Source organism: Podarcis gaigeae (genome assembly GCF_964106915.1).
Source record: "Podarcis gaigeae genome assembly, chromosome: 10".
In the NCBI taxonomy this organism is placed as follows: Eukaryota; Metazoa; Chordata; class Lepidosauria; order Squamata; family Lacertidae; genus Podarcis; species Podarcis gaigeae.
This window is the reverse complement of record NC_139686.1, coordinates 33,851,737-33,879,503: the sequence shown is the minus strand read 5'-3', so window position 1 is coordinate 33,879,503 and position 27,767 is coordinate 33,851,737. Positions and strand designations below refer to the sequence as shown.

Genomic DNA, 27,767 nt, shown 5'->3' with positions numbered 1-27,767 from the left:
GAGTTTCCATTTTTAATTAGAATTAATAAAACCAAACACAGCTGGACTTTGTACTGCATGCTCATTTTTATTTTTCACTTGAGATGCTTTTGAAGTAGGCCGCTCTTCCCTTTCAAAAGTTGGTTGCTCTTCCCTTCCAAAAGTAGGCCGCTCTTCCCTTTCAAAATTTGGTTGCTCTTCCCTTTCAAAAGTAGGTTGCTCTTCGGTTCCAAAAGTAGATTGCTCTTCCCTTCCAAAAGTTGGGTGCTCTTCGGTTCCAAAAGTAGACTGCTCTTCCCTTCCGAAAATAGGGTGCTCTTTCTTTCTCTGTTATCTTCCAAAGGTAGGGTATCTTCTACAGCACCAGTTGTAGACGGTAATTGGCCACAAGCCACTGGCTGTATTGGCTGCACTGTTGGACGAAGCCTATTGGACAGCTGTACCTATAATTGTAACAGCCAGAATTTCATATATATAAGAAAATTCTAGTTCTCTTGCAAAGTCTAGTGCCAACTACGCTTAAGAGCACTAGTTTCAATGGGATTAGGTATAAAAGCTGTGGTTGAAATGCATGACCTTGCTCCAGTAAATGCAGTGTGTGTGAAAATAAGAAGGGCTTGCTGGATTGGGCCTGCTCTCACAAGAGCCAATCAGATGCCTATGGAAAGCACACAAGCAGGATTTCGGTGGAATAGCATTATCCCCTCCTGCCATTTCCAGCAGATGGTATTCAGAACCATAACCTCAAACTGTAGACACTGGTGGCCTTATCCATGAAATTGTATGGATCCTCTCTTAAATCCACTGAGGTTGGTAGTTATCACTGCCTCTTATGGCAGAGAATTCAATAGTTTATGCTGAATGAAGAAAACCTTTCTTTTCTCTATCCTGAATCTTTAAACATTCAGCTTAATTGAGGCCAATGAAGTTCTAGTGTTATGAGAGAAGAAACTTATTTTTATACATCTTTATCATGTCACCTCTTATTTGCCTTTTCTCTAAACACCACCACCCCATCCTGCAACCTTTAGTCACAGGGGAGTCACTCCACTTTCCTTTACCATTTCAGTTGCCCCTTTTTTGAAGCTCCTCCAACTCTACAATATCCTTTCTGACGTGAGGCAACCACAACTGTACACATTATTCCAAATGCAGTTGCACCATAGATTGATATACTGGCATTATGATTTGGGCAGTTTCATTTTCTTTTCTAATGCTCCCTAGCATGGAATTTGCCTTTTTCACAGCTGCTGCACATTGGTTCAACTTCTTCATTGAGCTATTACCTCAAGGTCTCATTCTTGGGCAACTGGAGACCCAAGTTTGGGGAACACTGCTCTAGACCATTTATGAACAAGTGAAAAACAGGTCCCAACACAAGTCCATAGAGGATTCTGCTTTCTACATCCCTCCCTTGGAATAACTGTCCATTTATGCCTATCCTCTGCTTCCTGTTACTTGAACCAGTTTCTGATTTACAAGAGGATCTCTTCTTATTCCACAATGGCTAAATTTACTGAGAAATCTCTGGTTGGATTACTTTCTGAACTAGATCTTGCATGTTCAAAACCCTTACACCCTACACATTTGACACCTGCTGATGAATCCTATGTACCCAGGCCTTGGAGAAGGGCAAGGAAGGCCCACCAAGGGTGATGAGGTGACAGGAAGATCTTTAGTTGGAACTGGTACTCCACAAGGAACCCTTGTGCTCCCAGTGCATGCATGCTTGCATAGAATGTCTGAGATTAGGTTGTGAATTTAAATAAGCATACAGCATAGTTAAGACCCTGGGGTTGTCCACACGTCTGCTGGCCCCATGCTTTCTAGGCACTTTTCTGCTTTTCCCTGGAAAACCTCTTTGGCAACAAATGGCAATTAATGGAAAATCTGTCTGCCATCCACTCTGATTCAGCACTAAATTGCAGGTTTTCCTTGGAGAAGTGGTGAAGCAAGGATAAGCTATCTGCCTATGAAATACATATGAGAACTTAAAACCTTACTTACCCATTTATTTTTCCAATACCTGAAGTTGGCCATTATATCCTCTTTGCCATACATAAGTTTGCTTTCCACATGTTGGTCTAATCCCCCTAGAAAATAGTTTATTAACAACATGATCTCTCTCAATACTTTTTATTAAGACTAGTGCAGTTCAGGTACTGATTTAACCTGATCATGTACACTCCTAGCCCAGGTGTGGGGAACCTTTGGTCCTCCAGACATTGATGAATTTTAGCATCCTTCAGCCTGAGTAAGCATGGCCAAGGATGATGGGTGTTGTTGGCAAAGTGGCAGCAGCGCAGGTGGCTTCCCAGCCACTCACCCAGAATGTATTGCTCCAAGGAAAGACCTTCACCCTAGTCCTTTCTCAGGACACAGGGAGGAAGGTAGCTGGCTGATGGTTCCGTATCAGCAAAAAGAAAAGAGGCAGAGGAGATGAGGTAATAGAGAGAAAATGCTATTCCTAGGCTGCTGATGATACAAGAGGGCCGGGATGTGGCAGATTCTACTTTGGGCTGACTCTGCATCACCACCTGCTGCAGAAGGTGCAGGAGATTGGGTGCTGAGTTCCCAGCTGCTTTGAGCAGATCTGGCTCCACAGTGTTCCAAAGAACAATCTGTGACCAAGTTTGATACTGCTCTCGCGGGGAATAAGATCAGGGATGCAGCTACCACAAAGCTCTTGGTGTGGCGTCTCTCAGTGGAGCACACACACATGCAAGGAGAGCACAGTGGTCTGCTTCTGAAATGCTTTCCCAATCCTAGTCTTTCTCAGGAACCAGAAGAGGGAGAAAATGGCTGGTGAGAGAGGCCGAGAAAGGGTTGTTCATTTTGTTTTCCTCTTCAGAGAAACAAGATCTGAGGAGAGAAAGAAAAGAGGCATTCCCCCCTCCCCCAGAGACAAAGATCTGAGCAGAGACGTAGGAGGACAGAAGAAAATGGCTGCAAAATTAATAGAGACAATGAGAAAGAAAGGTACAGGCCTGAGTAGAAGAATGTGGAGGACAGCAATGTTCAAGTAGTCTGCTTCCAAGTGGAGGCGGGAAACTAAGGCCTCAGCTGAGCACTTTCTTTAAAGATACAGAGTTCCCTGCCTCTTAGTGATAGGGCACACTAAACTCACATAGAGACCTCCAACACCCAAGAGAGAATGCACTAATGTGGATGGCCATCTGGGACCTCTAGATTCTGCATATAATTAGTTGTGCACGACTACACTTCTTCCAGGGCCAATCATTTCTATAGAAAAGGGCTGATAAAAATTGAGCACATATCGTTTGTTAGTATGGACATAGCTGCTCAATGAAGACCTACATTTATAGGGGGAAACGATAGACAGACTAAGGAAGCATGTGTTATACCTCAAATACATATAGCAACAAATCAGAAAGAACTGCAGACACAAATTTTGATGCTTATGTCAAAACCAGAAAAAGGTACCTGTTACTAAACTCATAATTGATCCCACAGTAAATGTGATCAAAGTTCCTAATGGGTTGAAGTATAGATATGACAGTGAGAACCACCAGTAATCTTTTTTGTCAGGTCTGGAATTAAACAAATAAAAGATTTAATATTAATTTCATAGAATTATGCAATAATACTATCCACGAACACACTGAGAGGAATTCAATATTGGGCTAAGATTATTGTTCTGCCAGGGCAAGCATTTTGGCTTGCCAGCTGGAATGGTCTCCCTTTCCTGCCCCCATGTGCTGTTCCAGGGGCTCTCCTGATTGTCCCCCTGAGCTAGTTTGTACAATGCAGGTAGAGGAGAGCGGGGAAAGCCCACAGCTCAAGCCAGTGTCCTTGCGCAGGGTGTCCACTGATGGGATTCATTAGTTGAATCCTACCCACTATAATTTAAACTGCTAAAGGCTGTACAAACCTCCCGAGAGTAAGTCCCATTGAATTCAATAGGATTTAGTTCTGAGCAGACATACCCAGAATTGCAGTTGGTATGCAATCCTAAAGACATAGGGAGGATTATAAAATAGTTTTCTGTTCTGTGGGTAGGTAACCAACAGACACCTTTGATGTTCAGGCATACAGATCGCCGTATTAATGATACTTTGTTTACTTTTTAAGAAACTGAATGATAAGTAAAGCATCCATCATTAAAGTTACCAGATTTGCCTTACTGTATATATTTCAATTTATATAGGAGCACGTACATAATAATGTTTGTGCCAAAAAGAATCCTAAGAGGACCAACAATAACATAGTAAAGGTCAATAAAAAATGAAGTTAAAAGAATGTACGAAAACATACTATACTATAAAAAAGCCAAACAATATGAAACATTCAATCGTATCAAATTTGTCACTGACTTCTTGTACGTACCTTGCAGAGGTTGTAGGATGGAGAGTAGTAGTTAGCTGTGTAGTATTGTATTTTGTACAGTTTCTAACTGAAAGGGGCAATGGCAATGTTCTGTGTGGAGGGGCAGGGTGCCTCCGAGACCCAAATCCAATCCACAAAACAATAATAAACCCACAAAGTAGACCTGAAAATGCACCCTAAGAAACAAAGTTACACACAATGAAAGCTAAACAATAACAATAGAGAAAAATCATGTAAAAACCAAAAGGCCCTGGGTCCAGTTCTTTAAAGGAAATTAATGCCACCTACCCAATATTAAACGAGTCTTATTGACTACTTTTAGGGCACCGTTTTTAAAAAGTCCTTGCCCTCAACCCAGCGCTCTGTTGCAGTTCGCCATTTGTTACAATGGAGAAAGCAGACCCAGAAGCAACTGCAGAGAAATTCTGTGTGCCTATTTCTGTGTATATGGGACTCTGCATCAGGAAGCCTACTTGTAACTTAGTGAAGAAGTTGAAGCTAAGATAGCAACATCATAATGAAAATAAATTCTATTAACCAAAGTTAATAGACCACAAGGCATTTGCTTTTCTCCAAACATTTATTTCCTGGAGAACTCTTTTCAAGAATAACTAAGAGTTCAAACAAACTGGCTTATTTTTCAAGTTCCCAGTTGTAGAATGCACTCTACATTTATACTGAAATTAAAGTACTGTTGGTAACAAGTGCTTCCAGAACATGTGTTTTCACTTGGTCTTATTTGCGTTACTTCAACCTGGGATCTACGCTGCAGTTCTTAAAACTGATCATAAAGGCCTTTAAGATGTAATAACTAAAGGACTGCTCCTTGTGCAGAGTTATCAGTACAGTTTATTTGAAGTTTTCTACAATGGAAAATGTTTTTTAGATTAAATTCATTATATCACTTTGCCTTTTATATTTCAGGGTGGTTGAGAAATAACCAAACCTTTGTAGTCAGGACTCTAGGCTAACACTTTTCCCTAATGTAGGCTAACACTCTTCCCTAATGTATATGTGGTTTCTGCCTCCTTATCCTAGAAGAAGGGAGCCATAGTTTGCTGCTTCCAATGAAATGGCGAATTATGGATTGCATCCAACCAGGGTAAATGGCAGGGCAGGACCACACACAAGGCATTGAGAGAAAGTGGGTGAGTGCTGGGCTCCCAATTGCTTGTTGACAGAATGCTAAACCATGGCATAGCATTAAGTCTTGTCTGAACAAAGAGTCTGTTTCACTCTGTGTGTGAAGATGCTTGGTAATGACGCAAGGAACTCTCTGAAATGCTAAAATATGAAAGGTGATCACCACTCCATACCCCGCTCCATTTAGGGAGAGTAGGATGAAAGACAAGTACTTACTTTAGAATTTGCGAAAGGCATGAGGATGCCCAAAGAAAATATCCCCAAAAGAGGGCCACCAACTATTCCAAAAAGACTGAATGCCGCCTGAGGTAGGGAGGAAAAATAACAAACTCTGGTAAGTACAGGAAGCATTACTTATTGTTTTTATCCAGAATAGAAATTTACCTAAATAAAAATACCCATTTTCTGCTAGGGATGCAGGAGGAAAATTTTCAAGGTAAAATGTAGCAATACTTGTATATGGCAGGCCGAAACACTTCATGAGTACTTACTGAGGAGAATCGTCTGCGCAAACTGAGGCCAATAAAATGTTTCATAAATGTGTGAACAGACACAAATATTGTTAGATGGATTTAACCAGAGAGAAGCAGCCCTCAAATGATATTGTGGCAGATGTCCCATGTTGCACTATATTCAGTGCCCTGTTAACCATTACCATAGCTCCGTGAACCTAATGAGAAAGAATAATGGTGCATCACCCCAATCTCTAAGTGGTGCGAGATTCCAGAGGTTCCAGGCATATCCTCAGGCTTTGGTTTCCTTGGAATGAGGGGGAGTGGAACCTGTACTGTCTTTATGATATGGTTTACTTCCAAAAATACAAAACCTGCGCCTACAATGGAGGGGCTCATACCATTTTCATCCCAGAAGGTCTTGCTTCTCTCATAGCCACAGCCTTGGATTCAAACAGAAATCAAGCATGGCTCTCACTCGTTGCTTCCAGCTCTCACACACCACTCTGCCTACTGTCATTCTCACTACCAGCCAGGTGAGGCCCATTTGGCCTCTGGCACAAAGCAGCCTCCTTTCCTATACTAAAGACCCACACATAAGGCAATTACCAAGGAACTAGCCTGCCTACTTCTACAACGAAATCCCTCAGACTCTCAGCAAAACATGTTAATATAAATTCCATTCTAGAAAGGAGATTTCTAGTGTCTGCTTCATTTGTTGAAACCCAGGTTGATCCAGATCACACTGAAACAAGGGCAAAACAATATCCCCTGGAGGGTGTGCCACTAAACCACAAAGATTATTGTGAACACCACTAGAGCATCTATGGGAGATCTGCAGGGGTCAGGCATGATTGGTCCTTGTCAAGGATGGGCATAGGTTGGTGTGGGGAAAGTTGGATCCACTGAGTAATTGAGAATAATTTCCTAAGATCTTCATTGGGTGCATTGGTGGGCACACTGTCACCCCTGGGCATTGCACTGGCAACCCCCAATGGTGTTCCTCTCTACAGCAACTACAGGAATGGCTCCTATGCCTGCACATCTTGTGATCCTTGTAATATAGTTTATGAGGTGAATGGTAATGATTCAAGTTGCTTCAATCCCTTTGGGGTAGGTCCATGAGCATCATATACCTTTACCTTCCTTTGCCATCAGGGATCTCAACCCTGACACAAATTAAAGGAAGTCTTTGCTTCCTGTCGGAATGGGCATAGATGGCGGCGACCTTCAGAGAATCTCCTACCCTAGAGCCTTTCCCCCCCTCCAAATTGTACTTTTGAGCCATCAAAGTGGTAGCAAAGATTTATTTATCTCTGAGTCACTTCAAGTACAATGGGGCATGTCCTGCAAAGGTGGGTTAGCTGCCCCTTCTTCCCATCTGCCTGGCAGCACTACATGTTTGTGCTGCATGTTTTGTTTTATGTAGTGGGACAAGGACAACCTGATCCAATTAAAGATCTGTGCACCTCTCTCACCACTCCCACAGCATAGAATCAGAAAGGACCAAGAATACATTTCAATCTGAAATAATAACTTCTTAGGGAGGTAAACTAGCACCCTGCTATCTAGACAGATTGCTGGTAAACTGGGGAAAAGTCAATAGTTTCACGACCTTTCTCCAAACTAAATGGGAGCAGATATACTGAAGGATATTGAAAGCATTCCTGCCTCCCTCAGGTTATATGTGATTTTTGCTTTGGGAATCATTGCAGGACAAAGGGAAGTGCAATGGTTTTGTTTCAAATTGAATCAGCATCAATTATATATGTTTAAAAGCTTGTTTTAGGTCTGTTTGAACAAGTGGAATGGCATCCCACTCCATTCTAACAAACTTCATGCACTGGTGAATAAAAACCCCAATGGTATTAACTGCATCCCTACTACAGCAAGTACTTAAAAAAAACACACCAATAGGCAGTACAGTATAAGAATACTAGGGACAATCTATTTCAGCATAGGAAGAAAGAGTCAATCAAATTTCTTGGTATGCTGTATTTAAATTGATTACTTTTTCAATGAGTTTCACTCAACATAGCCAGGTTAGAGATTCATTTCCCAAGCCCACATAATTACTAAAGCAAACTAGGGATGGTCTCCTTTCACCCTGCTTTAGAGCTCACCTGACTGCAGAGGGTCTTGTCGGCAAATTGGGGCAGTCCAAGCAATTTGCAACTTTCTAGGAGAGGAATTGCTCCTTCCCTTTTCTTCCCTTTCATTTACTTTTTAAAAACCAGTAACTCTGCTGGTACCTTTGGCAGCTCAGGACGAGAGCTTGTGTCACCACCATTCTTCCTTCCCAGAGTGCCTTTGGGAAGATGGATGATGGTAGTCACTGAAGCTGCCAGCAGAGCACTAAATTATGAAAATTAACGCACACAACAATGCAGCAACTTATTTTAAGAAGGATGAGACTTAAAATAGCAGTTAAATGACACCTACCTGTAAAAAGCTAGACATAACAGATGCCACTCCAGCCATGGAAAGGCACACTGAACCATACAGCACCTCTAGTTGGATAAATGCATAAAACGTTTATAGGACAACTTAATTATGCAACTGACTTAAAAGTTTCTCTGTTTGCCAATTATAAAATCACATGTGGCTATTAGGATTTACTCTGAGGAATGCTCAAACCAATAAACTGCCATTTCCTCCCCCCTTAGCAGAGGACTAATATGAAAATAATTTTCCAAGAGCCTTAAATGCTAGATACTAGTTTAAACCTAATACAATTAGCACATGAAATTTCTGTTACACCCTATTTGCATGGACAAAAAAAAACTTACTATGCATGTTTAGCTGAGTATCACTTATGACTAGAGTAAGAAACTCCCTTGGTGCAACATCTTCCTAATAAATTTGAAATTGCCATGTTACTCTTGGCCTAAATTCAGTTATGGCCTAAAGCCAAAATGGTTCAGCAACTAGAGATGGACTTGGATCTGGGACACCTAGCTCAAATCCCAGCTCTGCCAGAGGAAAATGGTGGCCTCCCAGTTGTTGTTGGACCCAGACATGTTCTAACCTTACCCCATATCTTTTCTAGTATAGCTCTGTTGTATTTTACTATTAGCAGGGGAAGAGGATACAGGGTTGTTGTTGTTGTTTTTAAGATAGAAGATGTCACATGTAAACTTACTAGTTCCAACGGAAATCCATGCCAAGCTTGTTTCAGAGACTTTGAAATTAGGTTTAATAAGATCTTCTACAGTTACAACAGCTAACGCATTGATGCTGGAAGACATTGTACTAAGGAATGTAAAATTAAAATATTTTGCATCTTTACTGACAAATATTTAAAATATTTAAATAGTTCAAAAATATTAAAAACTGAATCAAGGGAATTAAACTAATTTGAGGAGCTGCAGAAACAGAGTTTTAATACAGATGACCAACACACAAAGCAGTAAGGGGTTTTCACCACAAATTTGTTTAGTCATTTATAAGAATAAGAATAGATTATTTATACCCCACCCATCCGGCTGGGTTTCCCTAGCCACTCTGGGCAGCTCCCAACAGATTAAAACATCAAATATTAAAAAAAATCCTAAACAGTTCAGATGTCTTCTAAAAGTCAGATAGTTTATTTCCTTGACATCTGATGGGAGGGCATTCCACAGGGCGGGCGCCACCACCAAGAAGGCCCTCTGCCTGGTTCCCTGTAACCTCATATCTTGCAGTGAGGGAACCGCCAGAAGGCCCTCGGCGCTGGACCTCAGTGTATTGACAAAACCAGGGTGAGATTCTACCCCCTTCTACCACGATTCTAATGCTAGTTAAAAGTTTAGAGTCAAAAGTGGAATGGCTTTCCTACATTAACCACTTGGTAAATTTATCATCTGCATTAGCATTCCATCAAGTGTGGAAAACATTTTTGCCAAGCTATAGAGCTGGTATCTCCACTGTAGTGCCACTGGCACCACAGCTCCTATGAGGTTATACCAAGTTCCCCACTCAATGTTGGAACTTATAGTAAGTTGGAACTCATAGTTTCTTTTTAAATTTAAGAGTGTGCACGCATTTCCAACATAATACGCAGTTGTGTTTCAAGGCTAATTTGCCTATCACTGTACACATCAGCACTATGAGTTGTGTACTGAAGTACCCACTGTACCAGAGGGCGGAGTGAGGTCTTCACCTGACGGAATTGCCTGGTTAATATCCCCACCCTGTCTCCAAAATTCCAGGTGAAAAGGAAGCCTTCTCAGATGTACACACTTAGGATTCAACACAGCTTGAATAAGGACACAGTGCTTAAGTTACATTGAAGCTTGAGAGAAAACATACCAAAATACAGTATTTCTCCAGAAACTACAGAATTGCTCTGGTTCCTGGGTAATGCCCACAGTTTTAAAGAATAAATGGTGGGGGTACACTGGGTCAGAATAAATGTTAACAGGCCCAGCATGCACTTGTTCTCAAAGTTAGCAGCACATGGGGAAGGGAAGGTTTAAGGCATCCTTGCGAGTGTAAATTCCTAAATGTCAGCTTCCGCAACATAGCAATTAGCATTTAAAGCAAAGAGTCCCTTTGCTTCCAATGGGAGTTTTTTCCTAATGCTAATTGCTGAACCAAAAGGGCAATTTTTATGGACTTTAAGTCTGTAAACCTCCTTCTTTCACATCCTATTACCCTTGATAATATCTGCATGCTCCCCATGTTTTAACATCATAGTTTCTAATAATGTTAACAACACCTGTGGTGTTAACTAGCCTTTGAAGCATTCCTAGCATCCTGCTGATTTCCCTTCTTTTCTTGTGAAACATTATGGTTGTGATAAATCAGAGTAACCTATCATGAAGCTTCCGCATGATACAACAACAGATGATTGAGGGCCAAAATGTGCATTAGGTAAAGGTAAAGGTACCCCCTGCCCGTACGGGCCAGTCGTGTCCGACTCTAGGGTTGCGTGCTCATCTCGCTCTAGAGGCCGTGAGCCGGCGCCGTCCGAAGACACTTCCGGGTCATGTGGCCAGCGTGACGCAACTGCAGCTGACGAGCCAGCACCAGCGCAGCACATGGAAATGCCGTTTACCTTCCCGCTATAAAGCGGTCCCTATTTATCTACTTGCACTTGAGAGTGCTTTCGAACTGCTAGGTAGGCAGGAGCTGGGACCAAACAACGGGAGCTCACCCCGCCACGGGGATTCAAACCGCCAACCATACGATCGGCAAGTCCTAGGCACTGAGGTTTTACCCACAGTGCCACCTGCGTCCCTAAAATGTGCATTATATTATGTTAATGTATGGTTTGGTGTTGCATTTTATTTATCTATTTATTTCATTAGATTTATACTCCGCTTGATTGTTTAAAAAACCAACAACCTCAAAGTACTGTAGTTTACAAAGAAGATAAAACAACAGCAATATGAAAAAAATGCAACAATAATTTAAACTTTCAAGAAGTTAAAATAGCAATAGACTCAAAACGGATTAAAACTCACTTCAACATCTATGCATTTTTAACTCTTAAGTAGTAGCTTTAACTTCTAATTTTGCCTGTGCCACTCACAGCGGTGATTTAATGTTAAAACAATAGTGACTGCAAAAAACACCATGTGCTTAACATAGCTTGTCATTTGTTCCAAGAGTCACAGTTTTAGCATAAAAAGATGGGCTAGAACTAATCAGTTACTTTCCAGAATCTAGATCTAGGATGGCAATTTGCAAATTTACCTTAATGTTCCACTGAAGGTCCCAGCCACAAAAAGTCCCGGAAGTCCCGGAAAGTCTCCCAAAATATCCATCACAAGATATGGCATGATCTAAAAAAAATCCCCCCAAAATTGAGGTTTTAATTTTTTGCTGCCATTTAAATATATAACCTGTGTCTGAATAATATAATTTTAAACATTTTAGTCATGTCATACTATGTTCCATTTAAACTGTAGCTCTCCGACGGAGGCCGTGGCTGTGAAGAGAAATATGCTTTGATCTTCTGATGTGTGAGGCATCTTGGCATATTGGGTACTCGCTACAGCTGGCATGCACAGGGCTTGGTGCTAAGTACTTATGTCATGAGGGAGCTTATGTTGGAATGTGGGGTGTGAGCTTGTGGGTGGAGATGCCTTGGGACTGGAAAATCTATGTAGGGCTGGCCTACAGACCACCCGTGAGTACTGACTTGATTTCTTTGTGGGCCGAGAAGCCCATTTTCCAAGGGATGTCATCATCCACAGCTGAAAGAAGTGAGGAAGAGATAAAGAGCAGGTGAGCAGCTGCCGCCTATGCCAAACAGGCATGTAAAGAATCTGAAACATCCTGGCCAGAGCCACAAAAAGGAAAAATGTGCAAGAGAACCTCCAGGTTGCAGACAAAAGCTGCAAACCTATGACTCTCCTAAACTGCTCCACTACTTCAACACAGGGCAGGGGAAAGCTAAATGTTCATGTTAACTCTGGCTGTTGCACTGAATCCAATGAGTTTGACTCAAAAGACATCAGCAGATGCCTTTTGTGCCGATTTTTAAATACCTGCTGAAAACTTTTCCATTCTGCAATTGAGCATGTGTCCTTCCACAATGGTTAATTGAGATCAGTTTTTAACTGTTTTGAACTTTTATGGTTTTATTGTATTTGTTTTTATTGCTGTAAACTGTATTTCTTTATGATGCAGCAGTATACAAATACTTTTATAACTAATTAACGTATCATTCCTGTATTGTTATAAGTTCGGATATTATTTAAGTTCAAAATAAAGATTTATTTTCAAATATGTGGCTTCAGTTTATTTTCACACACCACACTTTTTTGTTACAGAAAAAATAAAATTATACAACTGCATAAATATAAAATTCTTATTTCCTGATTTCATTATATCTGTCCATTATTTCAAGTAAAATAGCACTTTCCTTTATTCCTATTTGTTATAATATGTTAATAATGTTATCTTTCCAAAAGCCCTACTCAAAACTCAAATAGTTCCATGGGAGATATACAGAGAGTAGATCAAATTCATATTTAAGTATTTCACTCAGTAGTAAACTAAACCTGATCTGGTGCTGACACAAAGCCGGCAGTCCATGGGTCACAATCCTTGTATATAGAGTACATTGCAAATCCACATCCAATTGCAAAACACAGAATTAAGCAGATTCCCACAAGAGTTATATACAGAGATCTGTTTAAAAAAAAAAAGTTAGAGAAGAAAGCTAACAAAGCTTTGTTCTTAACAAAATTATTTTAAAATAGAGGAGTACTGTATCAAGGTACTCAGACTCCAAGAGCAGCAGAAGATTGTAAGAACACATATCTAGCTAACATCATGCCTCATAAAAAGCCATCGGATACAAGGGAAATCCTGTGAATTAATGCAATGAGTTTTTAATTTCAGGGTATACCACCAAGCTTTAGGTCTACTCATGGCACTCTCTTTCTGATGTGAAAGATGTTTCCTGCATTGGCAACACTACAAATTATTGCTAAGCACAGATCTGGTATTGTTACAGGTGCCACATTCTAGTCATTTCATAGTTCGAATACATCAAACTTTTTTTAGTTCCTATACTTTGGAACTCCCTGTCAGGCAGGTGCCTTTGCTGTACTCTCTGGCTCCTGCTTATAGCATATTTTAATCTCTGTTGAGTTATTACAAAATGTATTGTCCTTAACTATCTTATTGATAATTATAATATTTCTAGGGGTTTTACTGCAATCAAGTGGTATATAAATTTTGTCATATAAATAAATAAGCAAAATAATGATATCTAGTGTTAATTTATCATATTAGCAAAATAGAAATTTAGGTAACTTATTTTCACCAACATGTTTTTTTGGTAAATATGCAATGTATGAAGAAATATGCCCTTTTAAAAGAACAGAGTCTCCAAAATGGCAAAGTACTCAGCAATTGCTCCAATTCTGCATGGGTGATCCAATTTTTGAAAATTACCGTATATACTCGAGTATAAGCTGACTTTTTCAGTACATTTTTTTATGCTGAAAAAGCCCCCCTTGGCTTATAATCAAGTGAGGCAGGCGGCAGCGGCGGAGGGACGAGCTGCCTGAAAGGAGCCCTTTCGGGCTGCTCCTTCCTCCTCCTCTGCCTTTGCCAACAGCAGCAAAGGCAGAGGAGGAAGGAGCAGCCTGAAAGCAGCCCTTTTGGGCTGCTTGTTCTTCCACCGCTGCTGCAGCCACCACCAGGTTTGTGGTATGGTCAACCGGCTTATACTCGAGTCAATAAGTTTTCCGTGTTTTTTGTGCTAAAATTAGATGCCTCGGCTTATATTTGGGTCGGCTTATACTCGAGTATATACGGTAGTTTCTATCTACAAATCACATTTCTCTGTGAAGTTAATGCACAAAAATATGTTGTATGGGGAACCCATTAGTTGAAAGACAGGTTAGCCATCCTTACAGGCAAGAGCATGTCAGCCTCCTACTGCTGCACTTCAGAATATGTGAATTGCAGTAAGAGATATACAGTGGTACCTCTGATTACGAACAGGATACGTTCATGAGGCCCATTTACAACCTGAAGAGAACGCAACCCGCGTCTGCGCGTGTCGAGATTCGCTGCTTCTGCACATGCGCGTGACGTCACTTTGTGGCAAAACCCGGACGTAACCCGTTCCGTTACTTCTGGGTCGCTGCAGGACGCAACCTGAAAATGCTCAACCTGAAGCAAACGTAACATGAGGTATGACTGTACAATATGTGGACTTACTTTTTTGCCTCACGTTGCGATCTGCAGGCAAGGTATCGTTGAACTTGACAGTGATTGGTTCCATATACGCTAAGCCAAGTGAAAGTACCACCAACAACTACTGTCCAGAATGTATGCCTTCGCAGAGGGTTTGGATCAAAGCTAAGAGACAAAGTATATGTATTTTAAAAGTATAGTTTTTGACATAAAAATAAATCTGAGGAGTTTAGTGAAAGAAAAGAGGGATTTTAGAACTTTTCAAAAAAGAATCCTCTTCATCCCAGTTTATGCTCTGGGTGACACCCCCAGTACCAAACTATTATTATTATTATTATTATTATGCCACCAATCTGACTAGATTACCCCAGCTACTCTGGGCAGCTTCCAACAAATTAAAACACAGTAAGACATCAAACATTAAAAACTTCCCTATACATGGCTGCCTTCCGATGTCTTCCTAAAGGTGGATGGCAGTATTGTTGGTTAACAGGATATGTCACCCATAGAACATATCACCCTACTGACACTAGGAAATATTTATTCAAAGAGTTTCAGATTGGTAGTAAACTTCCTTTTATCTATGTATGTATACCTCTCATGCTCACTTTATGTGAAACTATCAACTCATTGAGTTGTATCCAACTAAGAGCTCATCCAGACTTCCTTTTGCACTGTGCTTTCCAAAAGGAGGTCTGCACTTTTCAGGTCCGAGTGGTTTTTGTTTTGTCCCAGCACCTTCCCAAGAAACACTTACCATTTATCACTGAAGTGGAACAAACGGCAATCTGCAGAAAACCCAAATGCCACTTGTTCTAATTCAACAGCAAAGCTTTTTTCGGGGGGGGGGGCACAGGGGTATGGATACCCCTAAACATTTTGTGAATCTAAGTTTGGCCTCATGGAGGGGCAGTATTCCAATATGAGTAGGAAACTGAGAGTACCCCTAAACGTATTTTTTTAGGGGGGGAAGCACTGTTCAACAGTAAACAGTGCGTTTCCTTGTGGAAAGTGCCAGGACCAAAAGAAGAAGAAGAAGAACTTCTTGCACATGGACTTGAAAAGTGAAAACCCGTTCCTGGAAAGTGCAATACAAAAGGAAATCTGGAGAAGCACTGAGTTCACACCCAGCTGTTTGAAGTTTTTCCAGATGAGTTGGTCATTGGTATGATTATTTTTTAATGTTTATGGTATTTTAAGTTTTACTGTACTTGCATATTTTTTTTATAAATTATTTATATTTTTAATAAATGGAAGTGTGTATTTTTAATATATAAATGAATAAATAAATCATACTTGGGAGTAGATCCAATCTAAGTTAGTTAAAGTCCATTGATTTCAATGGGTTTAATCTGAATATGGCTCAGCCGGATACAACTGTTTATCCATGCTCATGAGATTTTATCAAGGATGCTACTTCTACCGTTGTTGACTCATTGAAACCTAAACACCAAAACGTTTCAATGTCTGAGGTATTACACTGCAGCCTAACCAAAAAGACACTTACTCCCATTTTGTTATTCTTCCTCCATCGACAGCATCATCTATAATAGGACCAATTCCTCCTTTAATAATCAGAGCCCGTATAAGCACTGCCAGAAGCGCACATATCATCAGCGTAAACTGGAAAACATCTGTCCAAACTATTGCTTTTAGGCCACCCTATTTGGAAAGAGCAGATACAGTATGTAGTAAAGTAGTTCTACCTATAGTTCTGTAGAATTGCTTCAATTTTTATGCACCAGTTCCTATGTCCTTGCTCAGTTAAATAATCACATTAATTTTAACAGCATTGACTTTAAATTTAGCTTTAAATTTTAAAGAGAGTTTCTAGCCATAGCAGTGAAGCTGCAGGCAGTCTCCTAGGCCAGAGGTTTTCAACCTTTGAGTCTATGGCTCCCTTGACCAACTACATTATTTCTGCAGCTCCCCTGTGGGGAAATGTGCTCCAAGCCTCAGAAGCCCTGTTATGCCACCCCCTGCCTGCAGAGCCAGCATCCCCCCACCCCTTTTCAAACTCTCCCTTGTGGAGAGTTCCCTCAGCCTCCTCTCTTCTCTCCTCTTCTTGGAAGTCATCTGGGCAGCAGCCACCACCGCCCCTGGTCTCTGAGCTGCCCCGTCCCCACCCCAAAGAGAGGTGCCTCCTCATGCTGCACCCCCGGGGGGCCTGGGAAGAGGATGCCCCCAGTCTTAGTAGCCCAACAGAGACTGGCCAAAAGTGAATGTGAGGCCACCATCTTATTCACCCTGGAAGGCAGCAGTAGGTGCCGCTGGGCCTGCATGGTAGAAAGGCTCCCCTCTGGCACTGGATTCTCACCTCCCAGGCAGGCAGGCATTGCACACAGCAAGCACAAGAAAGGCTAACACAGCTCCTGCCTGCCCGGCCGGCCGGCCTCCCACTTGTCTGTCCGTTCCCAACAGCAAGGACTGGTGAACTGGGCTCCCTCACCCACTGCTTGCTTACTCCAAGGCTACCTCAGCTCCAGGAAACCAGCATCTCTTGGCCGGTCCCTGACGCATCATTCGCCTGAGGAGCTTGTAGCCAGGGCTGCTGCAACAAACAGCTGTGCTAGCCTTTGGGAGGCAGATTTGTCGCAAGAGGGCATCAGAAGGCAGGAAGGAAGGAAAGAGGGACAGAGACCAGTGTTGCCCATGGCACCCCTGACCATCCTTCAAGGCACCCCAGGGTGCTGTGGCACACTGACTGAAAACCACTGTCTTAGGCCATCCTGCCAAGAATGCCTTGCTCGAGAGGACTCCCAGTGCTTGTCAGAGAGAGACAGAAAATTTAAGGATGTCACGGATCATTACAGTTGTCTAAAACTAGTATAAGTATAGATAAGCCCACAAAGGTTCATGGGCTCCTACATTTTTTACTAGCCTGCTAAGAGGATGTGATATCAGGCTATGGTCTGAAAGCATTTGAGACCACCTTGCTGAAGCTGAGCAGGCTTGGGTTTGGTCAGTACCTGGATGGGATTCTCCCTGGGAATCATATAGATGGCCGCATTGATATGAGCCTCCTAGCAGACCAGTAAGTCAGTCAACCAACCAACCAACCAACCAACCAACCAACCAACCAATCAATAAGAGTGTTCTAGCAGACAGAGAGATGTAGCAATCACTGGATTAGAATTCCTTGTTATAGTTACCAGGGTTCTATATGCAGTTATTCTTTATTTTTTACCACATAAATCTTAAATAGAACATTTGTTTATTAAAACAAGTTCTTAACATACCACTGTGCAATAGAAAGTACAGATTACTGCTGTTGAAATAATAGACTCCCACAACTGAACTCCTGTAACTGAAAAAGGGGGGAAGGATACATAACACAATTAAATTAAATAATGGAAAGATAACAAAAAATAATGCATATGAAAAATCACCACATTTATGAATTTTAAGCTTGCTATTGACAAGGAATATAAATACTTATTCAACAGCAAGCAACAGGTATACTTGAGCACCGCACCTCTGCTTTAAAAAGTCCAATGAAGCAGAGTCCACCACCTTGCATGGTGGTCTGTTCCACTGTTGCACAGTTCTACCATCACGCGCGGGTTGCAATTCGGCACTTCTGTGCATGCACGACCGCCTAAACCTGGAAGTAACCCGTTCCGGTACTTCTGGGTTTTGGCGGTCCGTAACCCAAAAAAAAAATGCAACCTGAAGTGTCTGTAACCCAAAGTATGACTGTATATTGACTTTGGTGTCATACTATTTACACACAGCAGGGCACACATAATTTCACGCATGTTTTTCGTTTAACACCTACAGAAGTCAGCCTACATCTTGCAATATCACATTAAAGATAACAGGTCAAACTTTTCCTTAATTTTTAAAAATGTATTTAACAGTATTTCTACATTACCTTTATTCAAGGCGTGTGATGGAGAAAATAGAACAATTCCAGTGTATATTATCTGAGGAGGTGGAACAAATAAACATCCATGTGAAATATATGGTCTCTCTCAGAATCATTTGTCCTATGCCAGCTTACACTGATTTAAATGTAAAATAGCAACTGTTACTAGATCAATTCATTGAAAAGAGTTAGGCAAATTTTAAACTTCACAGACTCTCATTCAGGCAGAACTGAAGCAAATTATAAAGGTAAACTATGTGAGTAGCTAGAGAGCAGGAAATGTTTCAAAATGAGGTAAATAATAAACCTAAACACCAGCAGAATCTAGAATCTCAAAAGGTGAAAACCCTTCTCATGGTTCATCTTACAAAACTAAATGAGGACCTGGTATTGGTAGTGGCACTGTGATTTTTTTTTCTTTTTCAAATGAAAAGCCATTGAAGGAATAAACGCTTTGTATATGACCCTTCATATTAAAGGCCTCCCCAGACTTTTTCTAGAATTCCATTTATTTATTCATAAAATGACTGCCACTGCTGTTTGAAGCCAATGGAAAGTAGTCCACCCATTATATCTATGTATTGCTATGTTAGCGTTTATAGTAAAATTTGGTGTAACACCATGGTATTAAATTTGGCTCCATTCAAATACAAACAAACAAATCATCAGACATTTCTTAGCATACTAACTATATGCCTGTCATTTCAGCTACATCAACTAACATGAGACCCAAAAGAGATATCTCATAATTAATGCACTTTTAATGCAGACACTTGAGATTCTTTGCTACAGTATGTATATACATACAGTAAGCAGTGAGCCTCTGTAGAATACCAATGTGCTTTACCTATTTCTCTTCTAGCAATTATTATCTTTATGCCTATACTCCCTTGCAAGCAGCATAACTATATTGTGAAGGGTTTGAAGAAATCTGTATTCTGATACAATCCTCTACAGCCAAACGGTCCAAATAGATCAGCCCATGGTATTCAGTTTAGGTAAAAAGAGAAACCAAAGTATATTATGGCACTCGTAGGATATTAGGACATAAATGAATGCATTATTCCCTGTCCCACTTCCATCTATTTGTAACAAGAAGGGAACATAACTGAAGTTTGCATCTTCTCTGAAAAATGTGGTCCTTGGGAAAGTGATAAATAGAGAACTAATTTAAATCTAAAGCAAGGCCAAGCAATCTATACCACACTGCAAAAAGATGTCAAACAGTAGCCAGATATGGCATTCCAATTGATAAATTATCAGCACTAAGGTCAAAGAAACTAGTTGGGAGTAAGAGCAGCTCTGGAAGTGACATTTATATTTAATATTATGTAACTAAACATTATGGTCCAACTATAATTTACAATAGAATAATACAAAAGATCATCATCTTGCACTGTACTTGCCGTTATTATCATAAACATGACTGTTCCAAGCATGCGTATATATTTATTGTATCGAAGCTGCAAGTACTGCAAAAGAGACAAATTATTTTATACAAAACATGCATATTTATACTGAATCTACTTAATATGTAGAAATAGTATTGACACCATTCCTTTAAAATGAAATTAAGTACATATCTCAGAGAATTAGCTGGGTAAATATAAGAGTTTGTCAATGGAACTTTGTGCAATTAGTGAGATGACTCCTCTGTAGCTATTAGAAGCTGTGGGGAATGAGGGCAATTTAGGTCAGGAAAAGGAAATGAGAGGAAAGGAATAAACATCTTCTTCCCAGAGTATCACCTCTCCATATAAACTTGCTATGTCCAGCTTCCAATTACTTGTTGTTTTTAAGCGGGAGACCCTAATTATAGATCTCCTGAATCATTTTTTGTATGTCTGGGTTTGCTGTTGCCTGATAAGTATGCTTATGTTCTTCTACATATTTTTTCCTGTTTAAATGGCATATATGACTAAGAGAAAAGAAGGGAGAATGCAAGTTGCAGCCTGTTGAAGATTTTCTTTCCCATCCCCACATGAGAGTTTGGAGTGAAAACATTTGAGTATCTCTAGGATGAGGGCTTCAAACAGTTAAATTGCATTCTGCTCGTGCCTGCATGTTGTAGAAGTTAGTGTTGTACTAGAACTGTAGAGACCTGGGTTACTAACCCACTCAGCCATGAAGCTGGCCTAATCCCAGCCCAGTACGGGCCACATGTTCTCCTGCAATGACTTTGCAAAGTTTTTTGCAGATAAAATCGCTCAGATTCGGGAAGAAGTAGACTCCACCGTGGGAGCAGGGCCGGGGCGGGAGAGTGCTAGAGTTCTGTCTGGTCCTGTTACATGGGATCAATTCCAATCTGTTACCTCCAAGGATGTGGACAGGCTGCTTGGACGAGTGAAACCAACCACCTGTCTCCTGGATCCTTGCCCATCCTGGCTTATAAAAGCTAGCCGGGAAGGACTGGGCGATGGCTTCGTTGGGTGGTGAATGCTTCCCTCCGTAAGGGAGCCTTCCCAGACCCGCTGAAAGTGGCGGTTATTAAACCGCTTCTTAAAAAACCATCTTTAGATGCGGCCACAATGGCCAACTATCGCCCAGTCTCAAATCTTCCATTCTTGGGCAAGGTGATTGAGCGAGCGGTTGCCGAACAACTCCAGGCACGCCTGGAAGAAGCAGACCATTTGGATCCCTTCCAGTCGGGATTCAGGCCTCATCTTGGGACTGAAACTGCCTTGGTGGCACTGGTTGATGATCTCCGGGGGACTAGGGACAAAGGTGAGAGCTGTTTCCTAGTTCTGCTGGATCTCTCAGCGGCTTTTGATACCATCAACCATAACATCCTTCTGGACCGTCTCGAGGGGCTGGGAGCTGGGGGCACTGTGATACAGTGGTTCCGCTCCTTCCTCCTGGGCCGTGTTCAGAAAGTGGGGGGGGGGATGAGTGTTCAGACCCCTGGGCTCTCACTTGTGGGGTGCCTCAGGGTTCTGTCCTCTCCCCCATGCTTTTCAACATTTACATGCAACCGCTGGGAGAGATTATCAGGAGGTTTGGGCTGGGTGTTCATCAGTATGCGGATGATACCCAGCTCTACCTCTCTTTTAAATCAGAACCAGTGAGGGCGGTGAAGGTCCTGTGTGAGTGTCTGGAGGCGGTTGGAGGATGGATGGCGGCTAACAGATTGAGGTTGAATCCTGACAAGACAGAAGTACTGTTTTGGGGGGACAGGAGGCGGGCAGGTGTGGAGGATTCCCTGGTCCTGAATGGGGTAACTGTGCCCCTGAAGGACCAGGTGCGCAGCCTGGGAGTCATTTTGGACTCACAGCCGTCCATGGAAGCACAGGTCAAATCTGTGTCCAGGGCAGCTGTTTACCAGCTCCATCTGGTACGTAGGCTGAGACCCTATCTGCCTGCGGATGTCTCGCCAGAGTGGTGCATGCTCTGGTTATCTCCCGCTTGGACTACTGCAATGCACTCTACGTGGGGCTACCTTTGAAGGTGACTCGGAAACTACAACTAATCCAGAATGCAGCAGCTAGTATTCAAATGAACGGGAAGTAAGACTGTAAACAAGATGATAAATTGCTGGCAAAAGTTTATAATGATGCAAGTGGGAGCGGGAGACGTGAGGGAGTCCAAAGAAGTTATGAAACTATGTTATGATACATGTTATATTGTTTATTGTCTTTGCACTTATATTTAAAAATTTTAATAAATATTTATTTAAAAAAAACAGAATGCAGCAGCTAGACTGGTGACTGGGAGTGGCCGCCGAGACCATATAACACCAGTCTTGAAAGACCTACATTGGCTCCCAGTATGTTTCCAAGCACAATTCAAAGTGTTGATGCTGACCTTTAAAGCCCTAAATGGCCTCAGTCCAGTATACCTGAAGGAGCGTCTCCACCCCCATCGTTCTGCCTGGACGCTGAGGTCCAGCGCCGAGGGCCTTCTGGTGGTTCCCTCATTGCGAGAAGCAAAGCTACAGGGAACCAGGCAGAGGGCCTTCTTGGTAGTGGCGCCCGCCCTGTGGAACACCCTTCCAGCAGATGTCAAAGTGATAAACAACTACCTGACATTCAGAAGACATCTTAAGGCAGCCCTGTTCAGGGAAGTTTTTAACGTGTGATATTTTACTGTATTTTTGGTTTTTATGGAAGCCGCCCAGAGTGGCTGGGGAGGCCCAGCCAGATGGGTGGGGTATAAATAATAAATTATTATTATTATTATTATTATTATTATTATTATTATTATTATCCACTTCAGAAGGATTATCTAATACAGGGGTTCCCAAACGGGGGTTCATGGACCACCATTCATGTGGTCCAAGGCTTGTCTGTAAAAATGGTTACAGATAATGCAGCATCTAGCATAGTGTATTAAAACTGCTATGAAAGACAGACGTGACAAGCAGCAGCAGTACATCCAGATATTTTGCAATTTTCAGGTGGTCCACGGGGACAAAAATTTGGAAACCACTGATCCCGGAAAACCGGAAATAAGGTACTCTACTCAAAGTTCCTTGGAGGAAAAAGTAGGATATAAAGATAGCAAATAAACACAGGAATAAAGTAATAATCAGTGTTCTAATATTAATCATTGAATCACTGAATTGTAGAGTTTGAATTGTAGAGACCCCCTGCAATGCAGGAATCTCAGCTAGAGCGCTTATATTTCACCACCTGTAATTCTAGTTCCATTTTATTTTTCTTTACTGAGATTTCAAAAGCTTAGAATCAAAGATTTAACCATAATATGCTCTTCCTTTACTTAAATTGTCTTTTTTAACAAACAAACAAATTTCTAAATTATTGGAAATAAAAATCCAACACCATGGAAAAGGAATGTTACCATTAGGGTGTGAAATTTTCCTTAAATATGTAAAATATCTTTTTTAAAAAAAGATAACATATGCATTATGCATTGGGAGCCATTTGCCTGTACTGTACTTATTTACATTACTTCTTCTATCTAATATTCTGATCTGTGTTTTTACATTTTTATCTGTACGCTGCCTTGAGTCCTGGTCTGGGGAAAATGCAGGAAAAATGCAGGCTCAATTGAAAGCTGCTCCTTTCCACCCTGGCCCACAGGTAACATTAATGGGGGGAAATGGGCCACAGCTACAAGAATGTCTCTTGCAGGGAACCAGTAGTCTCCAGCCCTAGGAACAGGTTTGGAAAGGCCATGGCAACCTCCTACCTACCTCATAGGTGCTGCCTATATCCAGCCTGTAGTAAATGGGTAGAAACACTTCGGCGCTGATCACCACCATGATGCAATAGGCAATACCAATGAGTCCCGCAGTGCTCCCAAAGCGGTAGACCTCAGCTGGGGTCTCCAGCATGGTCAACGCAGACGTGAAGCTAGCTGCGAGGGAGAATGCCACAGGCAAACAATTCAGGCTGTGGCTGCCCATCAAATAGTCACTGTGACTTAGTTGGGCTTCGCCCATGGCGACAAAGATGCCAATGAACACGGAACCCAACAGCATGGCCGCAAAGACCAGCTGGTCGAGATCCGTGAAGCGGTCGGCAGGGTCTAAGTCGTCGAAGCGGACTGACATGAGGCCCAAATTGAAGGCAGCAAATATAGACAAGAAGAAGACGGAAGGAAGAAGAAAGGGTCTCGCTACCCTGGGAAGCAATCGCAAAGGAGGCGCTTCTAGGGCTGCATAACCTCACGGATGCCACCAGTCAGGTGCAAAGTCTTTGCCCGCATGCCCATTGCCCCCTTTGCCCTGCTGTTCTCTCCTCAGTCCTAAATCTTTTCTTAAAGCTAAGCCTAACTTTGTGTGGAGAGGCCGTGGGTTTTTTGAAGTTCCTTCATCTTTAATTTAAAAAAGAAAAAGAGCCTGTCTTAATTTTGAGGAAAATGGAGGTGCTGCAACCCTGATAACTGCTAGGTATGAAATTTTTTTTTTTTTTGGGGGGGGGGGAGGCCTGTAGAAAACAGATCAGACTCTCAAAGTGGAGAACTTCAGTGGGGAAATGGTGAAGAAGATGTCGCAGGAGAAGTGAAGCAGCAACTCAGAAAGCAGCTGCTGCTGACAATGTCTTTGGGGGAAGTGGGGGGGAGGGAGGCCTGAATAAACAAGGCTTTGCTACAAACAGAAAGACAGGAGAAATAGGAACCCCAATACTTGGAGAGGTAAAGAAGAATGGCTACAGTTCTAGAGGGAATGAAAAGGGGAACCCCAAGGTCAAATGGGTAAAGAAAAAATAGAGAAGGAGCTCCTTTCCCTAGAGAGGCCAGGAAGGAACTGGCAGGCAAAATGGCTGCCGGCAGTAAAAGCCATGAGTCAGAACCTTTGATTAGGAAGGGAGGGGGATGCAGAGGGGTTTGTTTTCTTAAAGGGATATTCACTAATAAAAGCAAGTACAGTGGTACCTCGGGTTTCACACGCTCCAGGTTACATACGCTTCAGGTTACAGACTCCGCTAACCCAGAAATAGTGCTTCAGGTTAAGAACTTTGCTTCAGGATGAGAACACAAATCATGCCCTGGTGGTGCGGCAGCAGCGGGAGGCCCCATTAGCTAAAGTGGTGCTTCAGTTTTAGAACAGTTTCAGGTTAAGAACAGACCTCCAGAATGAATTAAGTACTTTACCCAAGGTACCACTGTAAGGTAGTTCTCAGAGAGGGGAAAGGGATAGAACTCTCCCATAAACTTGAGTCGTCCATTTATGTTGTAGCAGAACACATAGGTGAGGGGGAAATCCTTGCACCTTTCAACAGAGACAATGAAGGTCTTTTTTAATATTTTTGTATGTTAGGGGAAAATCAAACCCTTTGTTGTTCAGTAAAGTAACAGAGAAGAGAAATATTCAACATCAGGGAGAGATTCTCAAACTACCTATTTGGAGGAGGAGCATTTTATGTTTGGTTTATCTCGTAGCCAAAAATTATATACAGCAGAATATTGATAGCAGTTATTGATGTATATAGCAAAACTGAATTTAGGAAGTCAAACCGCTGCATTAGCAGCACTGAAGTGACCTTCTACGGTGCACTAGCCTCAGCACTGTGTACGGGGGTCCTGGGCTGCCCAGATGACAAGACCCCCACCTCTCAGCCTCGCTAATACAGTCCAAAGGAAAGCAGAGCAGTACATCTTGCACCAGCTTGGCTGCAGGAATTGCCGAAAGGAAGCGTCTTACGAGCTCCACGCCAGATTTGTGTAGCATTTACTCATTTTCTTCTCCCAAAGACGACAGTGGAGGTTTAGGATCAAAGCTTTTCTTCATCTAGATGCACTACCTTCCCAGTTTGAAGAGTCCCATTGAAGGAAGGTGAGGACAGGTGACCTCACCTAGGCCCGAAGTCACCCCCCCCACCAAAGCAGGCTCAAAGCTTCTCAGAGCTTTTCAAAATCATTTTTCTCAGCAGCTAAAAGGCATTAGCTAAGCATCAGAAACATTCCGCTTGCTGTAACTAAAAGGATTGCAACAAAGGTAGAGAACAGTCCATTGTTTCTCAGGCCTTTCTCATGCCTTCTGGCCTTGCTAAAGAACCACATTGCAACTTACTTTCTGTCCAGGAACCATGCCAGAACAAGAGATTGAAACATATCTGAACACTCTGAAACCCCTTTCCTGGGAAGAGTCCCAATAGTCCCAAGACAGCTTTCTGTTCATGCTCAGAGGGACTCCTGAGGGAGGAGAAAGGAGGAGGGAACTGGAAAGGGGTATATATGCTTGTGCACATGACTGTGAATTTCGTGCATGCTTTTTGTGACTTATCACATTTGCTCCTTCTACCAGTTCATGGATGGTAGAAATAAAAGCCTTTTCTCCGAAACTATTCCTTGAGTGTCTGTTGACTCCCACTTCCCAGGCGCAATATTTTTCCCACCCGAGGGCAAAGCCTCATAAGGCTACACCATCTGCCCCATACTTCCCCCTGCAGAACATGCAGAAACCACCTTCTTGACTGTTGGACCAACTATTGGCCTTGTCCACTCAATCTGCCAGAGCCTGTCTTCTCATATAAGGGAAGTCACTAACTCCCTGAGGGTTTGAGACCCATCGGCTGCCCTTACCTAGTTTAGCCGGCCAGTCAAAGCTGTTCCTAGGGTGTGTCCGCTGTTGCATGCTGACAGCTTCTAGAAGCCACAGGCGAGAGCTGAATGTGTGTGTGGGGGGGTGAATTAACTACCCAAGAAGAAGCATTATGTGTCCACCCACTGAGATCCAATGTGAGCTCCAGCTACTGGGACTGCCTGGCTGGCTGGCAAGGGAGCATCACACTCTCCTCCCCGGTCAGGAAACGGATCCAAACCTGCCTGCAAGATTGGCCAATGGCAGGCAGGTTTGGAGGAAGGATCTCCCTGACGGAGCACAAAGGCTTCCCTCAGATCCACTCCCAGAATATTTAAACCAACCTGCCTTAGCCCCGGCACCTGGCCTTTTCCTCATTGGATCTCCCACCCACGCCTCCTGTTGTGCTATGTTTTGTGTATTTCTGACTTTCCTATGGTCACCGTATTCAAGTCCGGGCAGGAATTTGTCCACCAGTCAAATTGGCCCCAGTTTGGTGGTTTTGCCTACCTCGCAGCATGGTCCATTCCGCCAAGGCCATCCCTGGGTGGACTTGAACCACCAGCCTTCTGGTTAACTGCCAGACACACTGACCTGTTGTGCCAGAATCTTAAACTATGACACCTCCTAATATGGGCCACATACCCGTATTTTTTGCTCTATAACATGCACCGGACCATAAGACGCACGTAGTTTTTAGAGGAGGAAAACAAGAAAAAAAAATATTCTAAACAAAATAGTGGATATATGATTTTTGTGGTTCATGCTGTGGCCACAGACATGTGATCTGACAGTGAGTTTGGAGTAGCCCAATGCAAAACTCCTGAGGATCCATGTGGATCCATGCTTTGTAACCTCGGAGGAGGGAAGGAAGGGGAACCATGGATCCTCTGCTCACGACTGCAGCAGATCCCCCCCGCCACCCACAGGCATTCGCTCCATAACACGCACAGACATTTCCCCTTACTTCTAGGAGGAAAAAAGTGAGTGTTATGGTGCAAAAAATACAGTATATCATTTAGATTAGCTTCAACAAGTCACATTGTTGCCTGGGGTCCCCCAACTAAAGGACATAATATTGGTTAGTTACCAAGAATGCCCCAACCTACTCATTTTTCTTTCTATTTTGAGTTACATACACCCTCGTAGGGAAGAAAACTCTTAAAATAGCTCATCTGGGCGGCAACTTGAGAACCCAATGGAGGCAACGTGGGTCTTTTTCACTGCCATTGTTGTTACTGATAGATGCAGTTGTGCTTTCTAAACACTAAACAGGTGGTGTTGTGTGCCTTCCACTCTAGCTGTTATCTTGTCTGCTTTGTTGCTGAGAGGTCTGAGGACAATCAAGGAG

The 27,767-nt window shown here is 42.3% G+C and overlaps 1 protein-coding gene across 4 annotated transcripts; it reads right to left on the bottom strand.

Annotated features, from left to right (window-relative positions):
• Positions 1 to 44: 44 nt before the first annotated feature.
• Positions 45 to 26,505, bottom strand: LOC310825296 (sodium-coupled monocarboxylate transporter 1-like). 4 transcript variants are annotated; one of them, XM_083698653.1, is made up of 16 exons: positions 26,419 to 26,505; positions 23,585 to 23,748; positions 19,839 to 19,904; positions 18,439 to 18,490; positions 17,804 to 17,871; positions 16,072 to 16,226; positions 14,589 to 14,729; positions 12,914 to 13,043; positions 11,601 to 11,689; positions 9,064 to 9,173; positions 8,364 to 8,431; positions 5,686 to 5,772; positions 4,327 to 4,502; positions 3,424 to 3,530; positions 1,987 to 2,072; positions 45 to 422 (listed from the first exon to the last, which is right to left on the bottom strand). In XM_083698653.1, exons 1-16 carry the CDS (start codon positions 26,468 to 26,470, stop codon positions 75 to 77), a joined length of 1,899 nt encoding a protein of 632 aa, XP_083554779.1. In that variant the 5' UTR covers positions 26,471 to 26,505; the 3' UTR covers positions 45 to 74. The 4 variants fall into 4 exon arrangements, with proteins under 4 accessions (XP_083554779.1, XP_083554780.1, XP_083554778.1 ...); XM_083698654.1 differs by lacking the exon at positions 26,419 to 26,505 and adding an exon at positions 25,234 to 25,267; XM_083698652.1 differs by lacking the exon at positions 26,419 to 26,505 and having other exon boundaries at positions 9,064 to 9,158; positions 23,585 to 24,748.
• Between the last annotated feature and the right edge of the window lie 1,262 nt (positions 26,506 to 27,767).

What these genes read in the sequence shown, in the direction of transcription:
- LOC310825296 (XM_083698651.1), bottom strand. Translation starts at nt 23,944, where the DNA reads ATGTCAGTCCGCTTCGACGACTTAGACCCTGCCGACCGCTTCACGGAT. An exon ending in TTGTGTCAGCACCAGATCAG is followed by an intron (nt 11,690 to 12,913) that starts GTTTAGTTTACT and finishes GATTTTTTTTAG; the next exon opens with ATCATGCCATATCTTGTGAT. An exon ending in TGCCTTTCGCAAATTCTAAA is followed by an intron (nt 4,503 to 5,685) that starts GTAAGTACTTGT and finishes TTTGTTTCTTAG; the next exon opens with GGTGCATTTTCAGGTCTACT.